The following is a 24,992-nucleotide window of genomic DNA, read 5'->3' as shown; positions in this document are numbered from 1 at the left end:
GCCCATCCCTTTCCTGCCCACTCACCCCCTCACCCACTCCCGGCCGAGCGTTCCATTGGTCGGCGGGGCGGCGCGGCGGCGATGATTGGTTGGGGCGGGAGTTTGGCAACGCCTTCCCGGAAGTGTCGCTCCGGCAGCAGCGCCCGGCTGGAGGGCGGGAGGGTCCGGCCGGTGAGTGGGGGGGGGGGTCCGGGGCTCGGTGAGGGGGTCCGGAGCCCGGTGAGGGTATCCCGAGCCCCGGGGGGGTGTCCCGAGCCCCGGGGGGGTGTCTCGGCCTGCCGGGGGGGGGGGTGGCCGGGGCACCGCGTTGCTGTTTCCTCGGGGGGGGGGGGGGGGGCGGTACCAGGCCCAGGCCCAGGCCAGGCCCAGGCCCAGGCCAGGCCCAGGCCCAGGCCCAGGCCCAGGCTCCGGCTCCGGCTCCCCCCTCGTGGGTCGAGGGACTTGGGGACCCCCCGCCTTGTCCCTCAGTCCCGTCCCTGGGTCCTCCTCTTTGTCCCCCGTTGTGGTTTCCCCCCCCTTGTCCCTGGGTCAACCCCCCCCCCACCGTCCCTCAGTGTCACCCCCTTCGTCCCCCAGTCCCGTCCCTGGGTCAACCCCCCCATGTCCCTCAGGTCCCCTCACCTCAGTGTCCCCCACCCTCGTTCCCCAGTCCGGTCCCTGGGTCCTCCTCCACCCCCCCCCCCCCCCCGGGTCAACCCCCCCATGTCCCTCAGGTCTCCCCCACCTCAGTGTCGTCCCCCCCCTCGTCCCCCAGTCCCATCCCTGGGTCCCCCCCCCCTTGTCCCTCATTGCCCCCCACCTCTCAGTCCCCCCCCCCTTCCCTCAGTTCCCCCCTACTCCCTCTTTTCCAGCCCCCCCGTGCCTCAGTTCCCCCCTCTCTCATTTCAGCACCCAGTGAAGCGCCGAACGACCCCCCCCCCCCCTCCTCGGGGCGGGGGCACGCAGCCCCCCCCCAATCCCCCCAAATCCCTAAACAACCCTCCCACCCCCAAATGCCGCTGGGGTTGGGCCGCCGCAAGAAGCCCCCGCCGCTGGTGGAGAACGAGGAGGCGGCGGGGGGCCGCGGGGGGGCTACCGGGGAAAACCCGGGGGGGACCGGTGGGTGCTCCTGGGGGTCCGCCCCCCCCGGGGCTCCCCCCGCCGCCCCCCGCCCTTCGGCCTCGCCTGGTCTTCCACACGCAGTTGGCCCACGGCAGTCCCACCGGCCGCGTCGAAGGCTTCACCAACGTCCGGGAGCTCTACGGCAAAATCGCCGAAGCCTTCCGCATCCCCCCCGGGGAGGTGGGTGGGATGGGGCACCCATGGGTGCTGGGAGGGTGGGGGAGGGCGAGGGGTTGGGCAGCCAGAGGGTTGGGGGGGGGGGGGGGGGCTGTTGGGGGTTTGGGGTTCAGTGGGGCTGAGGGACAGAGCAGCCAGAGGGGTTTAGGGGCACCCATGGGTGCTTGGGGAGTGGTGAGGGCGAGGGGTGGGCACCCGGAGGGGTTTGGGGGCACCCATGGGTGATGAGGGGGCAATGGAAGTCCGGGGTGGGCACCCAGAAAGGTTTGGGGCACCTCTGTGTGCTGGGGGGGCTGTTGGGGGCTTTGGGGTTCGGTGGGGCTGAGGGACAGAGCAGCCAGAGGGGTTTAGGGGCACCCGTGGGTGCTTGAGGAGTGGTGAGGGCGAGGGGTGGGCACCCGGAGGGGTTTGGGGGCACCCATGGGTGCTGGGGGGGCTGTTGGGGGTTTGGCTTTCAGTGGGGCTTAGGGACAGGGCACCCGGAGGGGTTTGGGGGCACCCCTGGGTGAGTGGGGGGTGGGCTTAGGGACAGGGCACCCGGAGGGGTTTGGGGGCACCCCTGGGTGAGTGGGGGGTGGGCTTAGGGACAGGGCACCCGGAGGGGTTTGGGGGCACCCGTGGGTGATGAGGGGGCAATGGAAGTCCGGGGTGGGCACCCAGAAAGGTTTGGGGCACCTCTGTGTGCTGGGGGGGCTGTTGGGGGCTTTGGGGTTCGGTGGGGCTGAGGGACAGAGCAGCCAGAGGGCTTTGGGGGCACCTATAGGGGTTTGAGGGCACCCATGGGTGCTGGGTGGACGGGGGGTGCTGGGGGGCACCCACGGGTGCTGGGGGGTGTGGGGGTCTGAGGGACAGGGCACCCGGAGGGGTTTGGGGGCACCCCTGGGTGTTTGGTGGGGGGTGGGCTTAGGGACAGGGCACCCAGAGGGGTTTGGGGGCACCCATGGGTGCTGGGGGGGCTGTTGGGGGTTTGGGGGTTCAGTGGGGCTTAGGGACAGGGCACCCAGAGGGGTTTGGATTCACCCCTGGGTGGGGGGGGTGGGTGGGCTTAGGGACAGGGCACCCGGAGGGGTTTGGGGGCACCCATGGGTGATGAGGGGGCAATGGAAGTCCGGGGTGGGCACCCAGAAAGGTTTGGGGCACCCATGGGTGCTGGGGGGGCTGTTGGGGGCTTGAGGTTCGGTGGGGCTTAGGGACCGGGCACCCAGAGGGTTTTGGGGGCAGCTGTATGGGTTTGGGGGGCACCCATGGGTGCTGGGGGTGTGGGGGTCTGAGGGACAGGGCACCAAGAGGGGTTTGGGGGCACCCCTGGGGGTTTGGGGGGGGAGGGGGGCCTGTTGGGGGTTTGGGGTTCAGGTGGGGCTGAGGGACAGAGCAGCCAGAGGGGTTTGGGGGCACCTTTGGGTGCTTGGGGAGTGGTGAGGGGGAGGGGTGGGCACCCGGAGGGGTTTGGGGGCACCCATGGGTGCTGGGGGGGCTTTTGGGGGTTTGGGGTTCAGTGGGGCTTAGGGACCGGGCACCCAGAGGGGTTTGGAGGCACCCCTGGGTGGGTGGGGGGTGGGCTTAGGAACAGGGCACCGAGAGGGGTTTGGGGGCACCCATGGGTGCTAAGGGAGCAGTGAGAGTCAGGGGTGGGCACCCAGAAAAGTTTGGGGCACCTCTGTGTGCTGGGGGGGGGCTGTTGGGGGGGTTTGGGGTTTGGTAGGGCTGTGGGACAGAGCCCCCAGAGGGGTTTGGGGGCACCTATAGGGGTTTGAGGGCACCCATGGGTGCTGGGTGGGTGGGGGGTCTGAGGGACAGGGCACCCAGAGGGTTTTGGGGGCACCTGTAGGGGTTTGGGGGCACCCATGGGTGCCGGGGGTGTGGGGGTCTGAGGGACAGGGCACCAAGAGGGGTTTGGGGGCACCCCTGGGTTTTTGGGGGGGGGGGTGGTGTTGGGGGTTTGGGGTTCGGGTGGGGCTGAGGGACAGAGCAGCCAGAGGGGTTTAGGGGCACCCGTGGGTGCTTGAGGAGTGGTGAGGGGGAGGGGTGGGCACCCGGAGGGGTTTGGGGGCACCCATGGGTGCTGGGGGGGCTGTTGGGGGTTTGGGGTTCGGTGGGGCTTAGGGACCGGGCACCCAGAGGGGTTTGGGGGCACCTGTATGGGTTTGGGGGCACCCATGGGTGCCGGGGGGTGTGGGGGTCTGAGGGACAGGGCACCAAGAGGGGTTTGGGGGCACCCCTGGGTGTTTGGTGGGGTGGGGGGGCTGTTGGGGGTTTGGGGTTCGGGTGGGGCTGAGGGACAGAGCAGCCAGAGGGGTTTAGGGGCACCCATGGGTGCTTGGGGAGTGGTGAGGGCAAGGGGTGGGCACCCGGAGGGGTTTGGGGGCACCCATGGGTGCTGGGGGGGCTGTTGGGGGTTTGGGGTTCAGTGGGGCTTAGGGACCGGGCACCCAGAGGGGTTTGGGGGCACCTGTATGGGTTTGGGGGCACCCATGGGTGCCGGGGGGTGTGAGGGTCTGAGGGACAGGACACCCAGAGAGGTTTGGGGGCACCCCTGGGGGTTTGGGGGGGGAGGGGGGCCTGTTGGGGGTTTGGGGTTCAGTGGGGCTGAGGGACAGAGCAGCCAGAGGGGTTTAGGGGCACCCGTGGGTGCTTGAGGAGTGGTGAGGGGGAGGGGTGGGCACCCGGAGGGGTTTGGGGGCACCCCTGGGTGATGAGGGGGCAATGGAAGTCCGGGGTGGGCACCCAGAAAGGTTTGGGGCACCTCTGTGTGCTGGGGGGGCTGTTGGGGGCTTTGGGGTTCGGTGGGGCTGAGGGACAGAGCAGCCAGAGGGGTTTAGGGGCACCCGTGGGTGCTTGAGGAGTGGTGAGGGGGAGGGGTGGGCACCCGGAGGGGTTTGGGGGCACCCATGGGTGCTGGGGGGGCTGTTGGGGGTTTGGGGTTCAGTGGGGATTAGGGACAGGGTACCCAGAGGGGTTTGGGGCCACCCCTGGGTGGGGGGGGGGGGGCAATGGAAGTCCGGGGTGGGCACCCAGAAAGGTTTGGGGCACCTCTGTGTGCTGGGGGGGCTGTTGGGGGCTTTGAGGTTCAGTGGGGCTGAAGGACAGAGCAGCCAGAGGGTTTTGGGGGCACCTGTATGGGTTTGGGGGCACCCATGGGTGCTGGGGGGTGTGGGGGTCTGAGGGACAGGGCACCAAGAGAGGTTTGGGGGCACCCCTGGGGTTTGGGGGGGGAGGGGGGGCCTGTTGGGGGTTTGGGGTTCGGGTGGGGCTGAGGGACAGAGCAGCCAGAGGGGTTTAGGGGCACCCATGGGTGCTTGGGGAGTGGTGAGGGCGAGGGGTGGGCACCCGGAGGGGTTTGGGGGCACCCATGGGTGCTGGGGGGGGGCGTTTGGGGTTGAGTGGGGCTGAGGGACAGACAACCAGAGGGGTTTGGAGGCACCCCTGGGTGGGTGGGGGGTGGGCTTAGGGACAGGGCACCCGGAGGGGTTTGGGGGCACCCATGGGTGCTAAGGGAGCAGTGAGAGTCAGGGGTGGGCATCCAGATAGGTTTGGGGCACCTCTGTGTGCTGGGGGGGGGCTGTTGGGGGCTTTGAGGTTCGGTGGGGCTGTGGGACAGAGCAGCCAGAGGGGTTTGGGGGCACCTGTATGGGTTTGGGGGCACCCATGGGTGCCGGGGGGTGTGGGGGTCTGAGGGACAGGGCACCAAGAGGGGTTTGGGGGCACCCCTGGGGGTTTGGGGGGGGAGGGGGGCCTGTTGGGGGTTTGGGGTTCAGGTGGGGCTGAGGGACAGAGCAGCCAGAGGGGTTTGGGGGCACCTTTGGGTGCTTGGGGAGTGGTGAGGGGGAGGGGTGGGCACCCGGAGGGGTTTGGGGGCACCCATGGGTGCTGGGGGGGCTTTTGGGGGTTTGGGGTTCAGTGGGGCTTAGGGACCGGGCACCCAGAGGGGTTTGGAGGCACCCCTGGGTGGGTGGGGGGTGGGCTTAGGAACAGGGCACCGAGAGGGGTTTGGGGGCACCCATGGGTGCTAAGGGAGCAGTGAGAGTCAGGGGTGGGCACCCAGAAAAGTTTGGGGCACCTCTGTGTGCTGGGGGGGGGCTGTTGGGGGGGTTTGGGGTTTGGTAGGGCTGTGGGACAGAGCCCCCAGAGGGGTTTGGGGGCACCTATAGGGGTTTGAGGGCACCCATGGGTGCTGGGTGGGTGGGGGGTCTGAGGGACAGGGCACCCAGAGGGTTTTGGGGGCACCTGTAGGGGTTTGAGGGCACCCATGGGTGCTGGGTGGGTGGGGGGTCTGAGGGACAGGGCACCCAGAGGGTTTTGGGGGCACCTGTAGGGGTTTGGGGGCACCCATGGGTGCCGGGGGTGTGGGGGTCTGAGGGACAGGGCACCAAGAGGGGTTTGGGGGCACCCCTGGGTGTTTGGGGGGGGGGTGGTGTTGGGGGTTTGGGGTTCGGGTGGGGCTGAGGGACAGAGCAGCCAGAGGGGTTTGGGGGCACCTGTGGGTGCTTGGGGAGTGGTGAGGGGGAGGGGTGGGCACCCGGAGGGGTTTGGGGGCACCCATGGGTGCTGGGGGGGCTGTTGGGGGTTTAGGGTTCAGTGGGGCTTAGGGACCGGGCACCCAGAGGGGTTTGGATTCACCCCTGGGTGGGGGGGGTGGGTGGGCTTAGGGACAGGGCACGAGAGGGGTTTGGAGGCACCCATGGGTGCTAAGGGAGCAGTGAGAGTCAGGGGTGGGCACCCAGAAAGGTTTGGGGCACCTCTGTGTGTTGGGGGGGGGCTGTTGGGGCGTTTGGGGTTCGGTGGGGCTGAGGGACAGAGCCCCCAGAGGGGTTTGGGGGCACCTATAGGGGTTTGAGGGCACCCATGGGTGCTGGGTGGGTGGGGGGTCTGAGGGACAGGGCACCCAGAGGGGTTTGGGGGCACCTGTAGGGGTTTGGGGCACCCACGGGTGCTGGGTGGACGGGGGGTGCTGGGGGGCACCTATGGGTGCTGGAGGGGTGTGGGGGGCTGAGGGACAGGGGTTTGGGAGCACCCATGGGTGCTGGGGGGAGCTATTGGGGGCTGAGGGGATCAGCATGGAGGGGTCCCACCTATCCCTTAGGAGTGTCCGGGGGGTCCGGGATGTCCCCAGTGGGAGAGATCCCTCATGTCCTTTGGGGAGGTCCTCAGCGTCCCCATATGGGTGTTGGGTGTCCCCAACGGGAGGGGTCCCATGTGTCCCTCAGGGGGGTGCCAGGTGTCCCCAGGGAGAGGGGTCCTACATGTCACCCAAGGGGTGTCCCTGCGTGTCCCCAAGAGGGTCCTGGGTGTCCCCCAAAGGGGCGATCCCACATGTCCCATGGGGGGTCCTGTGGGCCCTCAAGAAGAGGGACCCTTTGCGTCCCCCGGGAGGATCTCGCTTGTCCCCAAGAAGGTCCCCAGTATCTGCCAGGTCCTTCCCACCCCATGACCATCCCATGTGTCCCCGAGGAGGGGGCTGGCACGCATGGCCCGGGGGGGGGGGGGGGGTGTCCCTGGTGTCCCCAGGTGTCCCCCCCCGCCCAGGCCCTGACGCCGCTGCCCTGGCCAGGTGATGTTCTGCACCCTCAACACCCACAAGGTGGACATGGAGAAGCTGCTGGGTGGCCAGATCGGCCTGGAGGACTTCATCTTCGCCCACACCAAGGGCCAGCGCAAGGAGGTCGAGGTCTTCAAGTCAGAGGAGGCCTTGGGTCTCACCATCACTGACAACGGGGCCGGCTACGCCTTCATCAAGGTGACACCCCTGGGGGGGGACATTGTCATCGGGCAAGGAGAGCTGGGGGTGCTCGAGGTGGGCCCTGAACCACCCTGGGGTTGGGAGAGGACACGGGGACATCCTGGGTGGTGCCCAAGTCAACGTGGGGCTGTGGAAGGTGGACACCAAGTGACATCCCTGACCATTGTTGGTGGACATGGGGTCTCCTGTGTGGTCCCTGAGCCACCCTGGGGTTGGGGAGGGGACACGGGGACATCCTGGGTGGTGCCCAAGTCAACGTGGGGCTGTGGAAGGTAGACACCAAGTGACATCCCTGACCATTGTTGGTGGACATGGGGTCTCCTGTGTGGTCCCTGAGCCACCCTGGGGTTGGGGAGGGGACATGGGGACATCCTGGGTGGTGCCCAAGTCAACGTGGGGCTGTGGAAGGTGGACACCAAGTGACATCCCTGACCATTGTTGGTGGACATGGGGTCTCCTGTGTGGTCCCTGAGCCACCCTGGGGTTGGGGAGGGGACACGGGGACATCCTGGGTGGTGCCCAAGTCAACGTGGGGCTGTGGAAGGTGGACACCAAGTGACATCCCTGACCATTGTTGGGGGACATGGGGTCTCCTGTGTGGTCCCTGAGCCACCCTGGGTTGGGTGGGACCTGAGGACATTCTAGGTGGCTTCCAAGTCAACCTGAGGATGGGAAGGAGGCCACCAAGGGTCATCCTGGATTGTTGGGGGAGGACGTGGGGACCCCCTGGGTGGTCCCTGAGCCATCATGGGGCTGGAGGAGGACACGTGGACGTAGTAGATGGTGTCCAGGTGTCAACATGGGGATGGGAAAGGAAGACACCAACAGACATCCCAGACCATCATGGGGACCTCTTGGGTAGTCCTCAAGCTGTCCTGGGGTTGGGGGGAACCAGGAACATCCGTGGCCATTCTGGGGGGACATGGGGACCCCTGAATGGTCCCTGAGCTGCCGTAGGTCTGGGGGTGGGGACGTGAGAACATCCTGGATGGTGCCCAAGTCAACATGGGGATAGGGAAGGACAACAAGGGACATCCTGGGTTATCATCGGGGCCGCAGGGACATTTGGATGGTCCTTGGCCTCCCATGGGGTTGAAGGGGACATCCCTGATCATGGTGGGATCACCTGAGTCATCCCTGAGCTGCCGTGGGTCTGGAGGTGGGGACACAGGGACTTCCCAGATGATGCCCAAGTCGACATGGGGATGGGGAAGGAGAATGACAAGGGACATCCTGGATTATCGTGGGGCGACATAAGGACTCCTGGGTGGTCCCTGAGGTGTCCTGGGTCTGGTGGGGGGCCATGGGGACATCTCAGAAGGTTCCCAAGTCACCATGGGGATGAGGAAGAACACCAAGGGTGATCCTGGATTATCATGGTGGGACATGAGGACTCCTGGGTGGTCCCTGAGGTGCCACGGGGTTGGGTGGGATCTGGGGCCATCCCTGACCATGGTGGGGGGTCAAGTGGATCCCCTGGGTGGTCCCTGAGGTGTCCTGGGTCTGGTGGGGGGCCACGGGAACATCTCAGAAGGTTCCCAAGTCACCATGGGGATGGGGAAGGAGAACTCCAAGGGTGATCCTGGATTATCGTGGTGGGACATGAGGACTCCTGGGTGGTCCCTGTGGTGTTCTGGGACTGGGAGTACTGGGGGCCATCCCTGACCATGGTGGGGGGCCAAGCGGATCCCCTGGGTGGTCCCTGAGGTGTCCTGGGTCTGGTGGGGGGGCACAGGAACATCTCAGAAGGTTCCCAAGTCACCATGGGGATGGGGAAGGAGAACTCCAAGGGTGATCCTGGATTATCGTGGTGGGACATGAGGACTCCTGGGTGGTCCCTGAGGTGTTCTGGGACTGGGGGTACCGGGGGCCATCCCTGACCATGGTGGGGGGCCAAGCGGATCCCCTGGGTGGTCCCTGAGGTGTCCTGGGTCTGGTGGGGGGGCACAGGAACATCTCAGAAGGTTCCCAAGTCACCATGGGGATGGGGAAGGAGAACACCAAAGGGGATCCTGGATTATCGTGGTGGGACATGAGGACTCCTGGGTGGTCCCTGTGGTGTTCTGGGACTGGGGGCACCTGGGGCCATCCCTGACCATGGTGGGGGGCCAAGCGGATCCCCTGGGTGGTCCCTGAGGTGTCCTGGGTCTGGTGGGGGGCCACGGGAACATCTCAGAAGGTTCCCAAGTCACCATGGGGATGGGGAAGAAGAACTCCAAGGGTGATCCTGGATTATCGTGGTGGGACATGAGGACTCCTGGGTGGTCCCTGAGGTGCCACGGGGTTGGGTGGGATCTGGGGCCATCCCTGACCATGGTGGGGAGCCAAGCGGATCCCCTGGGTGGTCCCTGAGGTGTCCTGGGTCTGGTGGGGGGGCACAGGAACATCTCAGAAGGTTCCCAAGTCACCATGGGGATGGGGAAGGAGAACACCAAAGGTGATCCTGGATTATCGTGGTGGGACATGAGGACTCCTGGGTGGTCCCTGTGGTGTCCTGGGACTGGGGGCACCTGGGGCCATCCCTGACCACGCTGGGGGGCCGTGGTGACCCCCGACTGGTCCCCGCAGCGGATCCGGGAGGGCAGTGTCATCGACCGCATCCCCGTGATCAGCGTTGGGGACATGATCGAGGCCATCGACGGGCAGAGCCTGGTGGGCGCCCGTCACTACGAGGTGGCCAAGATGCTGAAGGAACTGCCCCGGGGCCGCACCTTCGCCCTCCAGCTCACCGAACCCCGCAAGGCCTTTGGTGAGCACCAACTGGGAGCACTGGGAGCCCACTGGGAGGCCGGGGGGGGTCTCCATGGCCTCCCCCTAGGGTAGCCACCACTCCTACTCCATGGGGTTGGGGGACACCAAGGTGTCCGGGGCTTTGCAGTCCCCCACTTTGGACTGGAGGGTGGTGACCTGGGTTACTGGGAGCACTGGGAGCCCAACCAGTAAGGTGGTTGGGGACACCTGTAGTGCTGGGGGGACCCCAAAACCCACGGGGGGGGTGATGGAGACCCATAGCACTGGGGGGACCCCAAAACCCGTGTGGGGGGGCTGATGGGGACCCATAGCACTGGGAGGACCCCAAAAACGGGGGGGGGGGCTGATGGTTACCCATAGCACTGGGAGGACCCCAAAAACCAGGGGGGGGGGCTGATGGGGACCCGTAGCACTGGGGGGACCCCAAAACCTGTGGGGGGGCTGATGGGGACCAATAGCACTGTGAGGGGGCGTGGGGGGAATCCCAAAACCCGTGGGGGGGTCTGATGGGGACCCATAGCGCTGTGGGGACCCCAAAACCTGCGAGGGGGTTTGATGGGGACCCATAGCGCTGTGGGGACCCCAAAACCCGGAGTGGGGGACTGATGGGGACCCGTAGCACTGGGGGGACCCCAAAACCCGCGGGGGGTCTGATGGGGACCCATAGCACTGGGGGGGGACGTGGGGGGACCCCAAAACCCGTGGGGGGGGCTGATGGGGACCCATAGCACTGGGGGGGCCCCAAAACCCGCGGGGGGGGCTGATGAGGACCCATAGCACTGGGGGGACCCCAAAACCTGTGGGGGGTCTGATGGGGCCCCATAGTGCTGGGGGGAGCCCAAAACCTGCGGGGGGGTTTGATGGGGACCCATAGCGCCGGGGGGACCCCAAAACCCGTGGGGGGGTCTGATGGGGACCCATAGCGCTGTGGGGACCCCAGAACCTGTGGGGGGGCTGCTGGGGACCCATAGCACTGTGGGGACCCCAAAACCCGTGGGGGGGTCTGATAGGGACCAATAGCACGGGGGGGGGGGGCGTGGGGGGACCCCAAAACCCGTGGGGGGGTCTGATGGGGCCCAAAGCACTGTGGGGACCCCAAAACCCAGAGTGGGGGGTCTGATGGGGACCCATAGCGCTGGGGGGACCCCAAAACCTGCGGGGGGGCTGATGGGGACCCGTAGCACTGGGGGGAACCCAAAACCCGCGGGGGGGGCTGATGGGGACCAATAGCACTGGGGGGACCCCAAAACCTGTGGGGGGGCTGATGGGGACCAATAGCACTGTGAGGGGGCGTGGGGGGACCCCAAAACCCGTGGGGGGGTCTGATGGGGACGCATAGTGCTGGGGGGACCCCAAAACCTGCGAGGGGGTTTGATGGGGACCCATAGCGCTGTGGGGACCCCAAAACCCGGAGTGGGGGGCTGATGGGGACCCATAGCACTGGGGGGACCCCAAAAACTGTGGGGGGGCTGACGGGGACCAATAGCACTGGGGGGGGGTGTGGGGGGACCCCAAAACCCGGGGGGGGGGCTGATGGGGACCTATAGCACTGGGGGGACCCCAAAACCCGCGGGGGGGTCTGATGGGGACCAAAGCGCTGTGGGGACCCCAAAACCCGCGGGGGGGGCTGATGAGGACCCATAGCACTGTGGGGACCCCAAAACCTGCGGGGGGGTCTGATGGGGACCCATAGCGCTGTGGGGACCCCAAAACCCGGACGGGGGTCTGATGGGGACCCATAGTGCTGGGGGGACTGATGAGGACCCATAGCACTGTGGGGACCCCAAAACCTGTGGGGGGTCTGATGGGGACCAATAGCACTGGGGGGGGACGTGGGGGGAGCCCAAAACCTGCGGGGGGGGTTGATGGGGACCCATAGCGCTGTGGGGACCCCAAAACCCAGAGGAGGGTCTGATGGGGACCCATAGCACTGGGGGGACCCCAAAACCCGCGGGGGGGGCTGATGAGGACCCATAGCACTGGGGGGACCCCAAAACCTGCGGGGGGGTTTGATGGGGACCCATAGCGCTGTGGGGACCCCAAAACTCTCGGGGGGGCTGATGAGGACTCATAGTTCGGGGGGGGGGGGGGGGGCCATGGGGGGACCCCAAACCCGCGGGGGGTGGGGGGTGCTACACCCCTAGGGAGTGGCAGAGGGGGTCCCCCAAACCCAGGGGGAAATGGGGGGTCCCCCATAACTGGGTCGGGGGGGGGGGAACCCCAATACCCACAGGAGGACCTGCTGGCACCCCCACACCTTGTGGGGGGTCCCCAAGAGTGATGGGGGGGGGCAATATGGAGCCCCCCCCCCCTAAACCTTGGGTCCTGTTGGGGGGGGGGGGCAGTAATCCGCAGCCCCCCTTAATTCGTGTGTGTTACCCCCCCCCCCCCCCCCCCCCCCCTTATTTTTTTTGCCTTTCAGACATGATCGGCCCCCGGGCGGGGGGGGGCGGCCGCGGGGGGGGCACCCCAATTACCACCGGCCGGGGCACCCTCCGCCTGCGCGCTCGGGGACCCCCCACCCTGGAGGAGCAGGTAGGGGCACCCCCGAGGAATGAGGAGGGGGGGAAAGGGGGGACACCCCCACCCCATTGCATCCCTGTGACACCCCGCCCCCCCCCTTCCCCCCCCCCTCTGCCCCCCAAAAAATCTTCCGTAGCCCTCCGCCTTCGAGGAACGGGCGGTGGCCAAAGTGGACGACCTCCTGGAGAGCTACATGGGAATCCGGGACAGCGAACTGGGTGAGCTGGGGCTGGGGACACCCCCCCCGGGGATGGGGACACCCCCCTTGGGGACATGGGGACCCCTCTTCTGACCCCCCCCCCCCCCCGCCAAGGGTGCTGGGGGACCCCTGGCCCGTTGCAGGATGCTCATCTTGGGGGGCGCTGGGGACCAACTCTGTGCCCCCCCCCAGGGGACTCACTTAGGTGCTGGCTGTCCCCTGAGTGTCCCCGTGTCCCCACAACTGCCACCATGGTGGTGATGGCTGTCTCCTGAGTGTCCCTTTGTCCCTCTGAGGGTCCCCATGTCCCCACAACTGCCACCATGGTGGAGCTGGCTGTCCCCTGAGTGTCCCCATGTCCCCCTGAGTGTCTCTCTGTCCCCCTGAGTGTCCCCATGTCCCCACACTGCCACTATGGTGGTGCTGGCTCTCCCCTGAAATGTCCCCGTGTCCCCCTGAGTGTCCCCATGTCCCCACAGCCGCCACCATGGTGGTGATGGCTGTCCCCTGAGTGTCCCTCTGTCCCCTGAGTGTCCCCATGTCCCCACAGCTGCCACCATGGTGGTGCTGGCTGTCCCCTGAGTGTCCCTCTGTCCCCTTGTCCCCATGTCCCCACAGCTGCCACCATGGTGGTGCTGGCTGTCCCCTGAGTGTCCCTCTGTCCCCTGAGTGTCCCCATGTCCCCACAGCTGCCACCATGGTGGTGCTGGCTGTCCCCTGAGTGTCCCTCTGTCCCCTTGTCCCCATGTCCCCACAGCTGCCACCATGGTGGTGCTGGCTGTCCCCTGAGTGTCCCTCTGTCCCCTGAGTGTCCCCATGTCCCCACAGCTGCCACCATGGTGGTGCTGGCTGTCCCCTGAGTGTCCCCCTGTCCCCTGAGTGTCCCCATGTCCCCACAACTGCCACCATGGTGGTGCTGGCTGTCCCCTGAGTGTCCCCCTGTCCCCTGAGTGTCCCCATGTCCCCACAGCTGCCACCATGGTGATGCGGGCTGTCCCCTGAGTGTCCCTCTGTCCCCTGAGTGTCCCCATGTCCCCACAGCTGCCACCATGGTGGAGCTGGCTGTCCCCTGAGTGTCGCTCTGTCCCCCTGAGTGTCCCCATGTCCCCACAACTGCCACCATGGTGATGCGGGCTGTCCCCTGAGTGTCCCTCTGTCCCCTGAGTGTCCCCATGTCCCCACAGCTGCCACCATGGTGGAGCTGGCTGTCCCCTGAGTGTCGCTCTGTCCCCCTGAGTGTCCCCATGTCCCCACAACTGCCACCATGGTGATGCGGGCTGTCCCCTGAGTGTCCCTTTGTCCTCTGAGTGTCCCCATGTCCCCACAGCTGCCACCATGGTGATGCGGGCTGTCCCCTGAGTGTCCCTCTGTCCCCTGAGTGTCCCCATGTCCCCACAGCTGCCACCATGGTGGAGCTGGCTGTCCCCTGAGTGTCGCTCTGTCCCCCTGAGTGTCCCCATGTCCCCACAACTGCCACCATGGTGATGCGGGCTGTCCCCTGAGTGTCCCTTTGTCCTCTGAGTGTCCCCATGTCCCCACAGCTGCCACCATGGTGGAGCTGGCTGTCCCCTGAGTGTCGCTCTGTCCCCCTGAGTGTCCCCATGTCCCCACAACTGCCACCATGGTGGAGCTGGCTGTCCCCTGCGTGTCCCTCTGTCCCCTGAGTGTCCCCATGTCCTCTGAGCGTCCCCCTTGTCCCCGCAGCCGCCACCATGGTGGAGCTGGGCCGGGACGCCCGGGACCCCGACGCGCTGGCCCAGGCCCTCGACTCCCAACTCGGGGACTTCGCTTTCCCCGACGAGTTCGTCTTCGACGTCTGGGGGGCCATCGGCGACGCCAAGGTGGGGCGCTGCTAGGGGGCCCCCCCCAGGACCGGGAGCCCCCCCCCCCAGGACCAGGGATACCCCCCAGGACCAGGGATACCTCCCAGGACTGGGAATACCCCACCCTGGACTGGGAATACCCACCCAGGACCCGTCGGGACCCCTCCAGGACTGGGGATACCCCCCCTGGATCGGTCGGGACCCCCCCAGGACCGGGGACCCCTCCCCTTGCACCGGGACCCCCCCTTGGGACTGGGGGGACCCCCCCTCCCCACTCACTGACCGCTATGGACTGGGACTGTCCCCCCCTTTCCTGGCTCTGTCCCATGATTGGGGACCCCCATGCTTGTTAATGGGGCTCCCCCCAAAAAAGCTGGACACCCCCCCCCCCAAAAAAAAAAACCCCAAACTGCTGGAGATGAGGACACCCCCCCCCGGCATCCCCCGAGGGACACGGTGCCCTCACCCCTAAACACCCCCCCCCCTCCTCCCAGGACCCCCCAATGGACCTGGGTACCCCCCCAAAATTATCTGCCCCCCCAACCTGGCACCACCGTGACATCCTAGGACCACCCCCCCTCCCCAAGGGACCTGGGTGACCCCCCCATTACCAGCCCCCACCCCCCAAACTTGGGACCACCACTACATCCTGGCAAAGCCCCTCCCCCCCCCCCCCAAAGGGACCTGGGTGCCCCCTCCCTGAATAATCTCCTCCCCCAAAGTGGTCTGGGCCCCCCAACAGAGGTGGGTGCCCCCCCCCCAAAATATGGGACCCCCCTAAAGTCCCCCTAGGCCTGAAGACCCCCCCCCCCCAATTCCACCCCCCCCCCCCCTACCCAGGGCTATACCCCACTACGGGGGGGGGGGGGGGGGGGGGCAAGCATTCCCCCCACCCTTGTGTGGCCCTTAGGGCCCCCCCATGACACTAATGCCCCCCCCCCAGGGTGAGGTATGAGGGTTCCCCCCCCCCCCAAAGGGCTTTTTTTGGGGGTGGGGTGGGGTGGTGGAGGGACCGGAGCAGCCCCGTGTCACCCCAAAATATGACACAAACCCCCACCCCCCTTTTTTCTACCCCCCCCCGTGCCAATCTGAGCCTGTTACACACTGTCAGCCCCCCAAACACACTGTTCCCCCCCCCCCCCATGATGCGCTGTCCCCCCCCCCCCATCGCTCTGACTACCTCGAAGGGGGGGGGGGTTGGGGGGACACTGTCCCTTGTCACCCGGTGGGGGGGGTCCCCTGGAGCCTGGGGGACAGGGGGGGTCACGAGGGGGGGGTTATTCCCCTCCCCCCCTCTCCCGCGGGGCATATTTTTGTATTTTACATGTAAAGTGATTTTAACATAAAATAGAGAGAAATTGGGAGCGGTCGCTGTTGGGGGGGGGGGGCAGGGATTGGGGACAACAATCCGGGCATCACACACACACACACACACACACCCTGCGGGGGGGGAGGGGGAGGGAAACCGGACATGTGGGGGATGGGGATGGGGTTATGGGTCAGGGATGGGGCCAGGGATGAGGTTATGGGTCAGGGATGGGGTTATGGGTCAGGGATGGGATGAGGGATCAGGGATGGGGTCAGGGATGAGGTTATGGGTCAGGGATGGGGTCATGGGTCTGGGATGGGGCCAGGGATGAGATTATGGGTCTGGGATGGGGTTATGGGTCAGGGATGGGGTCTGGGTTGGGTTATGGGTCTGGGATGGGGCCAGGGATGGGGTTATGGGTCAGGGATGGGATGAGTGATCAGGGATGGGGTCAGAGATGGTGTTATGGGTCTGGGGTGGGTTATGGGTCAGGGATTAAGTCAGTGATGGGGCTATGGGTCTGGGATGGGGCCAGGGATGGGGTTATGGTTCAGGGATGGGGTCAGGGGTCAGGGATGGGATGAGGGATCAGGGATGGGGTCAGAGATGGGGTTATGGGTCTGGGACGGGTTATGGGTCAGGGATTAGGTCAGGGATGGGGTTATGGGTCTGGGATGACGCCAGGGATGAGGTTATGGGTCAGGGATGGGGTTATGGGTCAGGGATGGGATGAGGGATCAGGGATGGGGTCAGGGATGAGGTTATGGGTCAGGGATGGGGTCATGGGTCTGGGATGGGTCATGGGTCAGGGATGGGGCCAGGGATGAGGTTATGGGTCTGGGATGGGGCCAGGGATGGGGTTATGGGTCTGGGATGACGCCAGGGATGAGGTTATGGGTCAGGGATGGGGTTATGGGTCAGGGATGGGATGAGGGATCAGGGATGGGGTCAGGGATGGGGTTATGGGTCAGGGATGGGATGAGGGATCAGGGATGGGGTCAGGGATGGGGTTATGGGTCAGGGATGGGGCCAGGGATGAGGTTATGGGTCTGGGATGGGGTTATGGGTCAGGGATGGGGTCTGGGATGGGTTATGGGTCTGGGATGAGGCCAGGGATGAGGTTATGGGTCAGGGATGGGTCATGGGTCAGGGATGGGATGAGGGATCAGGGATGGGGTCAGGGATGAGGTTATGGGTCTGGGATGGGTCATGGGTCAGGGATGGGGCCAGGGATGAGATTATGGGTCTGGGATGGGGTTATGGGTCAGGGATGGGGTCTGGGTTGGGTTATGGGTCTGGGATGGGGCCAGGGATGGGGTTATGGGTCAGGGATGGGATGAGTGATCAGGGATGGGGTCAGAGATGGTGTTATGGGTCTGGGGTGGGTTATGGGTCAGGGATTAAGTCAGTGATGGGGCTATGGGTCTGGGATGGGGCCAGGGATGGGGTTATGGTTCAGGGATGGGGTCAGGGGTCAGGGATGGGATGAGGGATCAGGGATGGGGTCAGAGATGGGGTTATGGGTCTGGGACGGGTTATGGGTCAGGGATTAGGTCAGGGATGGGGTTATGGGTCTGGGATGACGCCAGGGATGAGGTTATGGGTCAGGGATGGGGTTATGGGTCAGGGATGGGATGAGGGATCAGGGATGGGGTCAGGGATGAGGTTATGGGTCAGGGATGGGGTCATGGGTCTGGGATGGGTCATGGGTCAGGGATGGGGCCAGGGATGAGGTTATGGGTCTGGGATGGGGCCAGGGATGGGGTTATGGGTCTGGGATGGGTCATGGGTCAGGGATGGGGCCAGGGATGAGGTTATGGGTCAGGGATGGGGTTATGGGTCAGGGATGGGATGAGGGATCAGGGATGGGGTCAGGGATGGGGTTATGGGTCAGGGATGGGGTTATGGGTCAGGGATGGGATGAGGGATCAGGGATGGGGTCAGGGATGGGGTTATGGGTCAGGGATGGGGCCAGGGATGAGGTTATGGGTCTGGGATGGGGTTATGGGTCAGGGATGGGGTCTGGGATGGGTTATGGGTCTGGGATGAGGCCAGGGATGAGGTTATGGGTCAGGGATGGGTCATGGGTCAGGGATGGGATGAGGGATCAGGGATGGGGTCAGGGATGAGGTTATGGGTCTGGGATGGGTCATGGGTCAGGGATGGGGCCAGGGATGAGGTTATGGGTCTGGGATGGGGTTATGGGTCAGGGATGGGGTCTGGGTTGGGTTATGGGTCTGGGATGGGGCCAGGGATGGGGTTATGGGTCAGGGATGGGATGAGTGATCAGGGATGGGGTCAGAGATGGTGTTATGGGTCTGGGGTGGGTTATGGGTCAGGGATTAAGTCAGTGATGGGGCTATGGGTCTGGGATGGGGTTATGGGTCAGGGATGGGATGAGGGATCAGGGATGGGGTCAGAGATGGTGTTATGGGTCTGGGGTGGGTTATGGGTCAGGGATTAAGTCAGTGATGGGGCTATGGGTCTGGGATGGGGCCAGGGATGGGGTTATGGTTCAGGGATGGGGTCAGGGATGGGATGAGGGATCAGGAATGGGGTCAGAGATGGGGTTATGGGTCTGGGATGGGTTATGGGTCAGGGATTAGGTCAGGGATGGGGTCAGGGATCAGGGGTGGGATGGGGGATCAGGGATGGGGTCAGAGATGGGGTTATGGGTCAGGGATGGGGTCAGGGATGGGTTTATGGGTCAGGGATGGGGTCAGGGATGTGGGGAAGGGTTTCCTCCCCACACGTCTCCACCCTCCCTCACTGCCCCGAGGCCACCTCCATCCCGGAGGGCTGTCCCGAGGCGATGGACCTTGCCAGAGACAACCTCGGAGAAGCTCTCCGGGGGTATCCTACACCCGTCGGAGCTCTCAGTTGGGGAACTTCATCAGAAGCTCCAGTTGACGCTGGAGATATCGGTGGTGAGGCCGCGGGACTAGAGGCTTGGTCCGTGCACCAGATCTGCTTTCGAACTGGTCACCCCGAGCTCTCTGGTAGCCACCAAGGTGTAGGTTGGAGCCGGAGACCCTACAAGTGGCCATCTATAGCTTGGAGATGATTTGTGCCCCGACCACCTTGGCCCAGATCTTCTGCAGTTTTCGGCAGAGCTGAGGAACCGGCCGAGGTGGAGATACCTCCTCCACAGAGAGCTTCTGGAGTTAGAGCTGAGGTCTCACCTCACACCTTGAGAAGGAAAAGCGAGAGGTCACGTTTACCTCCCCACCCGTGGGTGTCTGTTGGAGAACCGGTCAACCCCTTCGTGGGTTTGGGTCTGTTGTTGAATTTTTCACAATTAAGGCTTAAAAAAACAGCATTAAACTGTCCCAGACCCACGAGGAGGTTCCTGTGCCGCCCCGGGAGACCCTGTGAGCTCCTCTTGATGAGGCCCTTGGGCTGGTGGCGAGCGGTGGGAGATGGCACCTCCCGACTGGGTTCTCCGAGCGCGGTCCTGGCGGAGACCTGGTTGTCCCACGGTGTGGGTGGAAGGTGACGGCGTGTCACGAGCTGCGCGCGTAACCCCTCCCCACCTCTCCTTGCGCCAAACCCGTGGATTTCTCGAGCTAAAAAGGTCTCAACCTTTGAGGTCTTCAAGAAAACCGAAGCAGTCCCGTCTGCTGGGACTTCTCCTCGGGTGACGGCGTCACCTCCAGGATCCGTGGCAGAGGTTTTGTCCTCCGCCGGGGCGTGAAGAACGGTGCTGCCCTTTGCCCAACCCCTGGAGAAGCTCCAAGATTGCTGTTGGGGTGACCTCCGCCTGCGATGCTTCGCCTCCGGAGACGCGAGGGAGGGAGGGAAGGAGGGAGGGAGCCGTCTTCTGGGCTGAGCTTCTGCACCAAGGGAACGCGAGATCTTCAGCCCCTGCTGCCATCTGGGGGACGTCTGTAAGAACCAGGTGTCATCTGAGCTGACACGATGACGCTCAACTCGGTGCCTCCACCTACAAACTATTTAATTCCCTCTGTCTGAGCGGCGTTGGTGGTCGGACACGGAGGGAGAAGGACGACGGGATCATTCACGCGGCTGATCACGCCGTCGCTCGGTGTGTCCGTCCTTCCCGGAAGAACGCGTGCTCCTCACCTCATCCTTTCCATCAAGTTGGGTGGGTTGGGAGGACGGGGAACAGCTTCTCCTCCCGCAGCCCGGGCGCATCGAAAGCACCGGCGGGAGGAAAAACCAGTTTTTAAGGTGTTAAGGAATTCCTCCAGTTCCAAGACGGTGACATCAAACGGCATCTCTTCTGCTTTCCGACATCCCCCGTGCCTCGAGGCCTCCCTCAAACTGGATCTCCTGGAGCGTGAGGACGCCCGGCACGGGGTGAGTCGGCCCCTCTGAAGGTAAGTGACTGATGCAATGGGACGTGGCCCTGCAAGAAGCGCCCGTTCCCCTCTAGAAGAAGAAAAATGGTGGGAATCCAGAGGTAGGTGGGACATCCCCTTAAGACGTAGCTCGGTTGACTCTCCTGGAGTCCGGTGGGGCTGCTGACCGCGTTGTTCTTCCCGGGTGTTGTCCCACCACTCTCCCAGATCTGATGGGGCTGAAGGATTCGAATTCATCCCGGTGCAGAAGGTGCAGGGGGAGGTCTCCTGCCGCTCCCATCCCCATCCAAAAAGCCCCACGAGCTGCTACGGTGGGTGCAGGTCTCGGGGGAGAGGCTGACGGAGGTTTGGAACCCAACCTTGTGGTGCTGTGGCCCTCTGACCCCACCGAGGACCTAACGCCCTTCCCGCTCTTCTACTTTCTTCTTCCCAGTTGCCATCGGCGCCTCTACGCGTGGGGGACGCGGCACAACCTTAAGCGGTGGAGAACGAGAAGGTGCTTTGCGCTTGACACCCAACCGAGTGTCCACAGGGAAATTCAGCCTGAAGAAGGGAATAGCCCCAAATTTGTCCTCGCACCAGGCTGGAGCCCACCACGCCCGTCTTCTGCTCACGTAAAGCTGCTCCTCTTGCTCTTACGGTTGGGTCCTCACGGACTGATTGGAGTAACTCCGTTACCTACCAAGTCCCGATACCAACCGTCACGGAGAAACCGGGGGTTTGGCTAAAGGTGACCACGGAGGTCTTCAAAAGACGTGGAGAGGTGGCGCTTAGGGACATGCTTTAGTGGTGGACTCGGCAGTGTTGGGTTTGCAGGTGGACTCCACGATCTCCGGGGGGACTTCCAACGTCAATGATTCTGCGGTTCTGTGATTGTAGGCAGTTCTTGACTTGGCCATCGAGTGTCAGCATGGATCAGGACTGAGTTTAATGTAAATTAGGGACGTCACCGGAGTTCTTCTCAGCTGCACCAGGACAGAAGCTCTCAAGGTACGTGAGATATTGCTGGGCAAGGGAAGAAGAAGAAGTTTGGTAGAACTCAGACGGGCACATCGATTTCCACGTTATTTCTCCCGGGAGATAGCTAGAAAGCGAGAATTTTAAGTCTGATGTAGGTGCCGTTTCCACCACGAGCTGCGGCATCAAATGCGCTCTTCTTCGACAAAGCACAAATGCAAAGAGACAACCAAACCGCCCCCAGAGGGTTCGTTTTGACCGGGTTTTCCCGCTTTCCCGAACTCCAGCTCGCCTTGTTTGTGCTATTTCTCCTCGTGCACGTGGTCACCCTGGCTGGAAATACGGTGATAATAGTTGTTGTTGTCGGGGTGGATCGGGGGCTGCACACCCCCATGTATCTCTTCCTAGGTGCCCTGTCCTTCTCGGAGCTCTGTTACACCTTCTCCATCACCCCAAAGATGCTGTCTGGGTTGATCCCGGGAACTCGAGCCATTTCTTTCCTGGGCTGTGCCACACAAATGCATTTCTCCTTCACCTTCGGCTTCACGCACTCTTTCCTCCTGACGGTGATGGGGTATGACCGGTACGTGGCCATCTGTCACCCTTTGCGTTACAACACCCTCGTGACCTCCCGCCTCTGTATCCAGCTGGTGGTCGCCTCGTGGCTGGGCGGGGGCCTCCTGGGGCTGCTGGTGACTTGCGTTGTCTTCCAGTTACCCTTCTGCCAGTCCCACCAGATCGCCCATTTCTTCTGCCACGTGCCCCCCCTGCTCCAGCTGGCTTGTGCTGGTGGCGAGGTGGTCGCCACCGTAGTCAACGTCCTTTGCATGACTGCCTTGTTGGGTTGCTTTCTGCTCATCCTTCTCTCCTACGCCTTCATCCTCGGCCGCATCCTGCAGATGCCTTCAGCAGAAGGAAGGCGCAAAACCTTCTCCACCTGCGCCTCCCACCTCGCCGTCGTGGTGCTGCACTACGGCTGCGCCTCCGTCATCTACCTGCGAGGCCGATCGCCCCCCGCTGCGGGAGCGAGTGCTCTCGTTGATGTGTCCTACACGGTCTTCACCCCTTTCCTCAGCCCCATCATCTTCAGCCTGCGAAGCAAAGACTTAAAAAACGCCCTTCGGAAATCCCTGAGGAAGAACTTTGTCGTCTGGAAGGAGAATTTGTGGCCGGGCTTCAGTTTCAGCTCCGGGAGTGTTTATCGCTAATTTTTCTTCTTGTTTTCCTTTGGTGATTCATAGAATCATAGAATGCTTTGGGTTGGAAGGGACCTTGAAGATCATCCAGTTCCAACCCCCTGCCCCGGGCAGGGCCACCTCCCCCCAGCCCAGGTTGCCCCAAGCCCCGTCCAACCCGGCCTTGAACCCCTCCAGGGATGGGGCAGCCACAGCTCCTCGGGGCACCCTGCGCCAGGGGCTCACCGCCCTCACGGGGAAGAATTTCCCCCCGCTGTCTCCCCTAAATCTGCCCTCTGCCGGTGCCAAACCGCCCCCCCTCGTCCCACGGCTCCCCTCCCTGACCCAGAGTCCCTCCCCAGCTCTCCCGGAGCCCCTTTAGGCACTGGAAGGGGCTCGGAGGTCTCCCCGCAGCCTTCTCTTCTCCAGGCTGACCCCCCCACCTCTCCCCCCTGCCCTCCCAGCAGAGGGGCTCCGGCCCTCCCAGCATCTCCGGGGCCCCCTCCGGCCCCGCTCCACCAGCTCCGTGTCCTTCTGCTGTTGGCACCCCCCGAGCTGGAGGCAGCACTGCACTACGGGGGGGTCTCCCCAGAGCAGAGCAGAGCGCAGCAGAGGGGCACAGTCCCCCCCTCGCCCTGCTGGCCACGCTGCCGGGGATGCAGCCCGGGTTGCCGGGGGCTCGCTGGGCTTCCAGCACACGTTGCCGGCTCACGGCTTCTCCCCCACCGACCCCCCCGAGTCCTTCTCCCCAGGGCTGCTCTCCATCCCTTCATCCTCCAGCCTGGATTTGGGCTCGGGGTTGCCCCGACCCACGTGCAGGACCCTGCACTTGCCCTTGAACTTCATGAAGTTCACACGGGCCCACCTCAAGCCTGTCCAGGTCCCTCTGGATGCCATCCCTTCCCTCCAGCGTGTCGCCGCTCCACGCAGCTCCGTGTCATTGCCGTTCCTCGCCGCACTCCAAACAATAGCCATTCTTTTTCCAGGAAAACGAGTCATTCCCGTGGCTCTCATGTCTTTTGCGGTCCCTGGGGACGGCTGACCTTCCTCGGCTGGAGCGTTTTTTGGTTTAACTTCCCGTGTTGCACACTCAGCGCCGAGCAGAATCGAGAGCGGCAGCAGCTCCAGTGCCCCCGAAGTGGAGACACGGGCAACTCCTCGAGGAGCAGTTTGGTGAATCGCTCCGAGACCTGGTGCAGAAGATTCTCCTTCCCACCGTAAGGACTTTGCCTCTTCCGTCGATGACTTTGGGGCTGATCCAAGAAGGTCTCGGCTCGGGTCCCTCTTGGTTTGTTCCTCTTTAGGCACAAACTCAAACCCTCTTGGGGACAAACGCAACTTACTGCTCTGCTGTTTTGAAGGTCCCCCTGGTCTAAGGCAATTAAAGGTGGCTTCAAAAAGGTCGTTTGCAATGAAAGCGTTTTCTTTGATTTAAGACTTCACCTATTGGCGGTCCCGTTTATACAAAACACGGGGGGGGGGGGTCAGTGAGCCACCGGGAGAAGCCCTTGAGAAGCAGAGACTTGGAGGCCTCTCATGGGGCAACCGTGAGTGTCCCGGTGCTGTTTTGGGCCTCCTGGCAGATGAAAGGTGACTCAGACAGAAATATTTATCCCTTACGTCCCCACCGATAACTGTGGCGTAGCACCTGGTGGTTGTTTTGGGGTTGGTTTGTTTTTTTTTTTCCATTCATTTCCGCCTGCAGAGCGACCCCCAGCAAGGCAGAGGCTGGTCACTCCAGCCCCGATTTCCTTTATTTTTCATTTTAAGTGGATTTTAGGACCACAAACCGCACCTCCCCCCTTCCTAATGAATGCGTCGCTGCAAGGGGTGGGGGGGGGCACTGAGAGCAACGGTGAGCATTGCTGACGGTGAGGGACGTACAACCCTCTGCCCTTGAGGAAGGCCACCGGAGCAGGGACCCAGATGCAACCCCCGTCCCTGGAGATGTCCTTTCCCTGAAACACCGAAACTAATGACCAGTTTCCCGCCCTCTTCAAGGCAAATTTCAGCCTCATTCTGAAATTGGGTTTACGTTTTGCGGAGCTCTCGGTGGACGCACTGAAAACCTCCTGCTTGGTCCTTCAACGGGGATGAGCAAATCCTAAAGCATCTAATTGAGGAGGGTGGACGCCAGAGGAGGTGGACACCTCCTCAGGACACTTCCACTTGTGTTATTTGCATACATTTGCATGGCTTTGCATTCCTGGGGCTCCTTCCCTTCGGGCTGGGAGGTGGATCTTCTCCTAAGGAATTTAAAAGAAAGGGTTAAAATTTCTGGGTGGGGAAAAGGGCAGAGAAATACCGCAGATATCGTGATGGAGTTTCACAGGTCTCGGTGAGGCAGTCGGTGACCAAACCGGGGCTTGGACATCTCACTGCCAATCGTCTGGGGGAGGAACGGGCAGATGCTCCGGTGTGAAAAGAAAGGGGCGAACATCAGAGAAATAACGTAGATTTCTTTTATGCCCTCCACTTGACTCTCATTCTGAGTGACCAAGGAAAACTCTTGGGTGGAAGAGGCATCTCATCCAAGACCGCAGACTCAAAGGTCGGCTTCTGTCCCACGCGGGACTCCGTAGAAGACTCTGTGTCCACCAGGAGCTGCTGGAGAAGTAAGAAGGGCATCGCGGAAAGGGGAAACACCCTTCATGTGTAGAGATATTCTCTGCTGATAGATGTTTCGCAGAACTTTTGCCCGCTTCTCCTCAAACTGCGCCCGCAAAGGAGGCTTGGAACCCGCTTCCTCCTGATGTCACGGGAGAGCCCAAGTCACAGCAGGGTCCAAAAGTTGAGTAAATGTCATAAATCAACGCAGCACCCAAATGATGCTCTTTCCCAAAATGGGGACACTGTAGCCATGCCTGGAGGACCAGAAGTGTCACCTCATCCTCGGTTTTATGGCCAAGGCCAGGCAG

At 63.7% G+C, this 24,992-nt stretch overlaps 2 protein-coding genes across 2 annotated transcripts; both read left to right on the top strand.

Annotated features, from left to right (window-relative positions):
• The first annotated feature begins 130 nt into the window (after positions 1–130).
• Positions 131–14,906, top strand: LOC309682539 (PDZ domain-containing protein GIPC1-like). Its single transcript, XM_082496635.1, is given in 8 exon segments — positions 131–171; positions 889–1,090; positions 1,092–1,281; positions 6,827–7,012; positions 9,584–9,764; positions 12,189–12,301; positions 12,426–12,507; positions 14,193–14,906. Coding segments are annotated over 7 exon segments (1,002 nt in total). The 5' UTR covers positions 131–171; positions 889–992; the 3' UTR covers positions 14,345–14,906.
• Positions 14,907–20,198: 5,292 nt separating this feature from the next.
• On the top strand, positions 20,199–22,107 carry LOC309682532 (olfactory receptor 10H1-like; the record flags this gene model as incomplete). The annotated part of the gene is made up of 2 exons (XM_082496631.1): positions 20,199–20,705; positions 20,822–22,107. Exon 2 carries the CDS (start codon positions 21,115–21,117, stop codon positions 22,105–22,107), a length of 993 nt encoding a protein of 330 aa, XP_082352757.1. The 5' UTR covers positions 20,199–20,705; positions 20,822–21,114.
• Positions 22,108–24,992: the final 2,885 nt, after the last annotated feature.

The sequence above is a fragment of the Vanellus vanellus genome (genome assembly GCF_965231255.1).
Source record: "Vanellus vanellus genome assembly, chromosome: 30".
In the NCBI taxonomy this organism is placed as follows: domain Eukaryota; kingdom Metazoa; phylum Chordata; class Aves; order Charadriiformes; family Charadriidae; genus Vanellus; species Vanellus vanellus.
The sequence above is the reverse complement of the archived record's forward strand: the minus strand, read 5'-3'. Positions and strand labels throughout refer to the sequence as shown.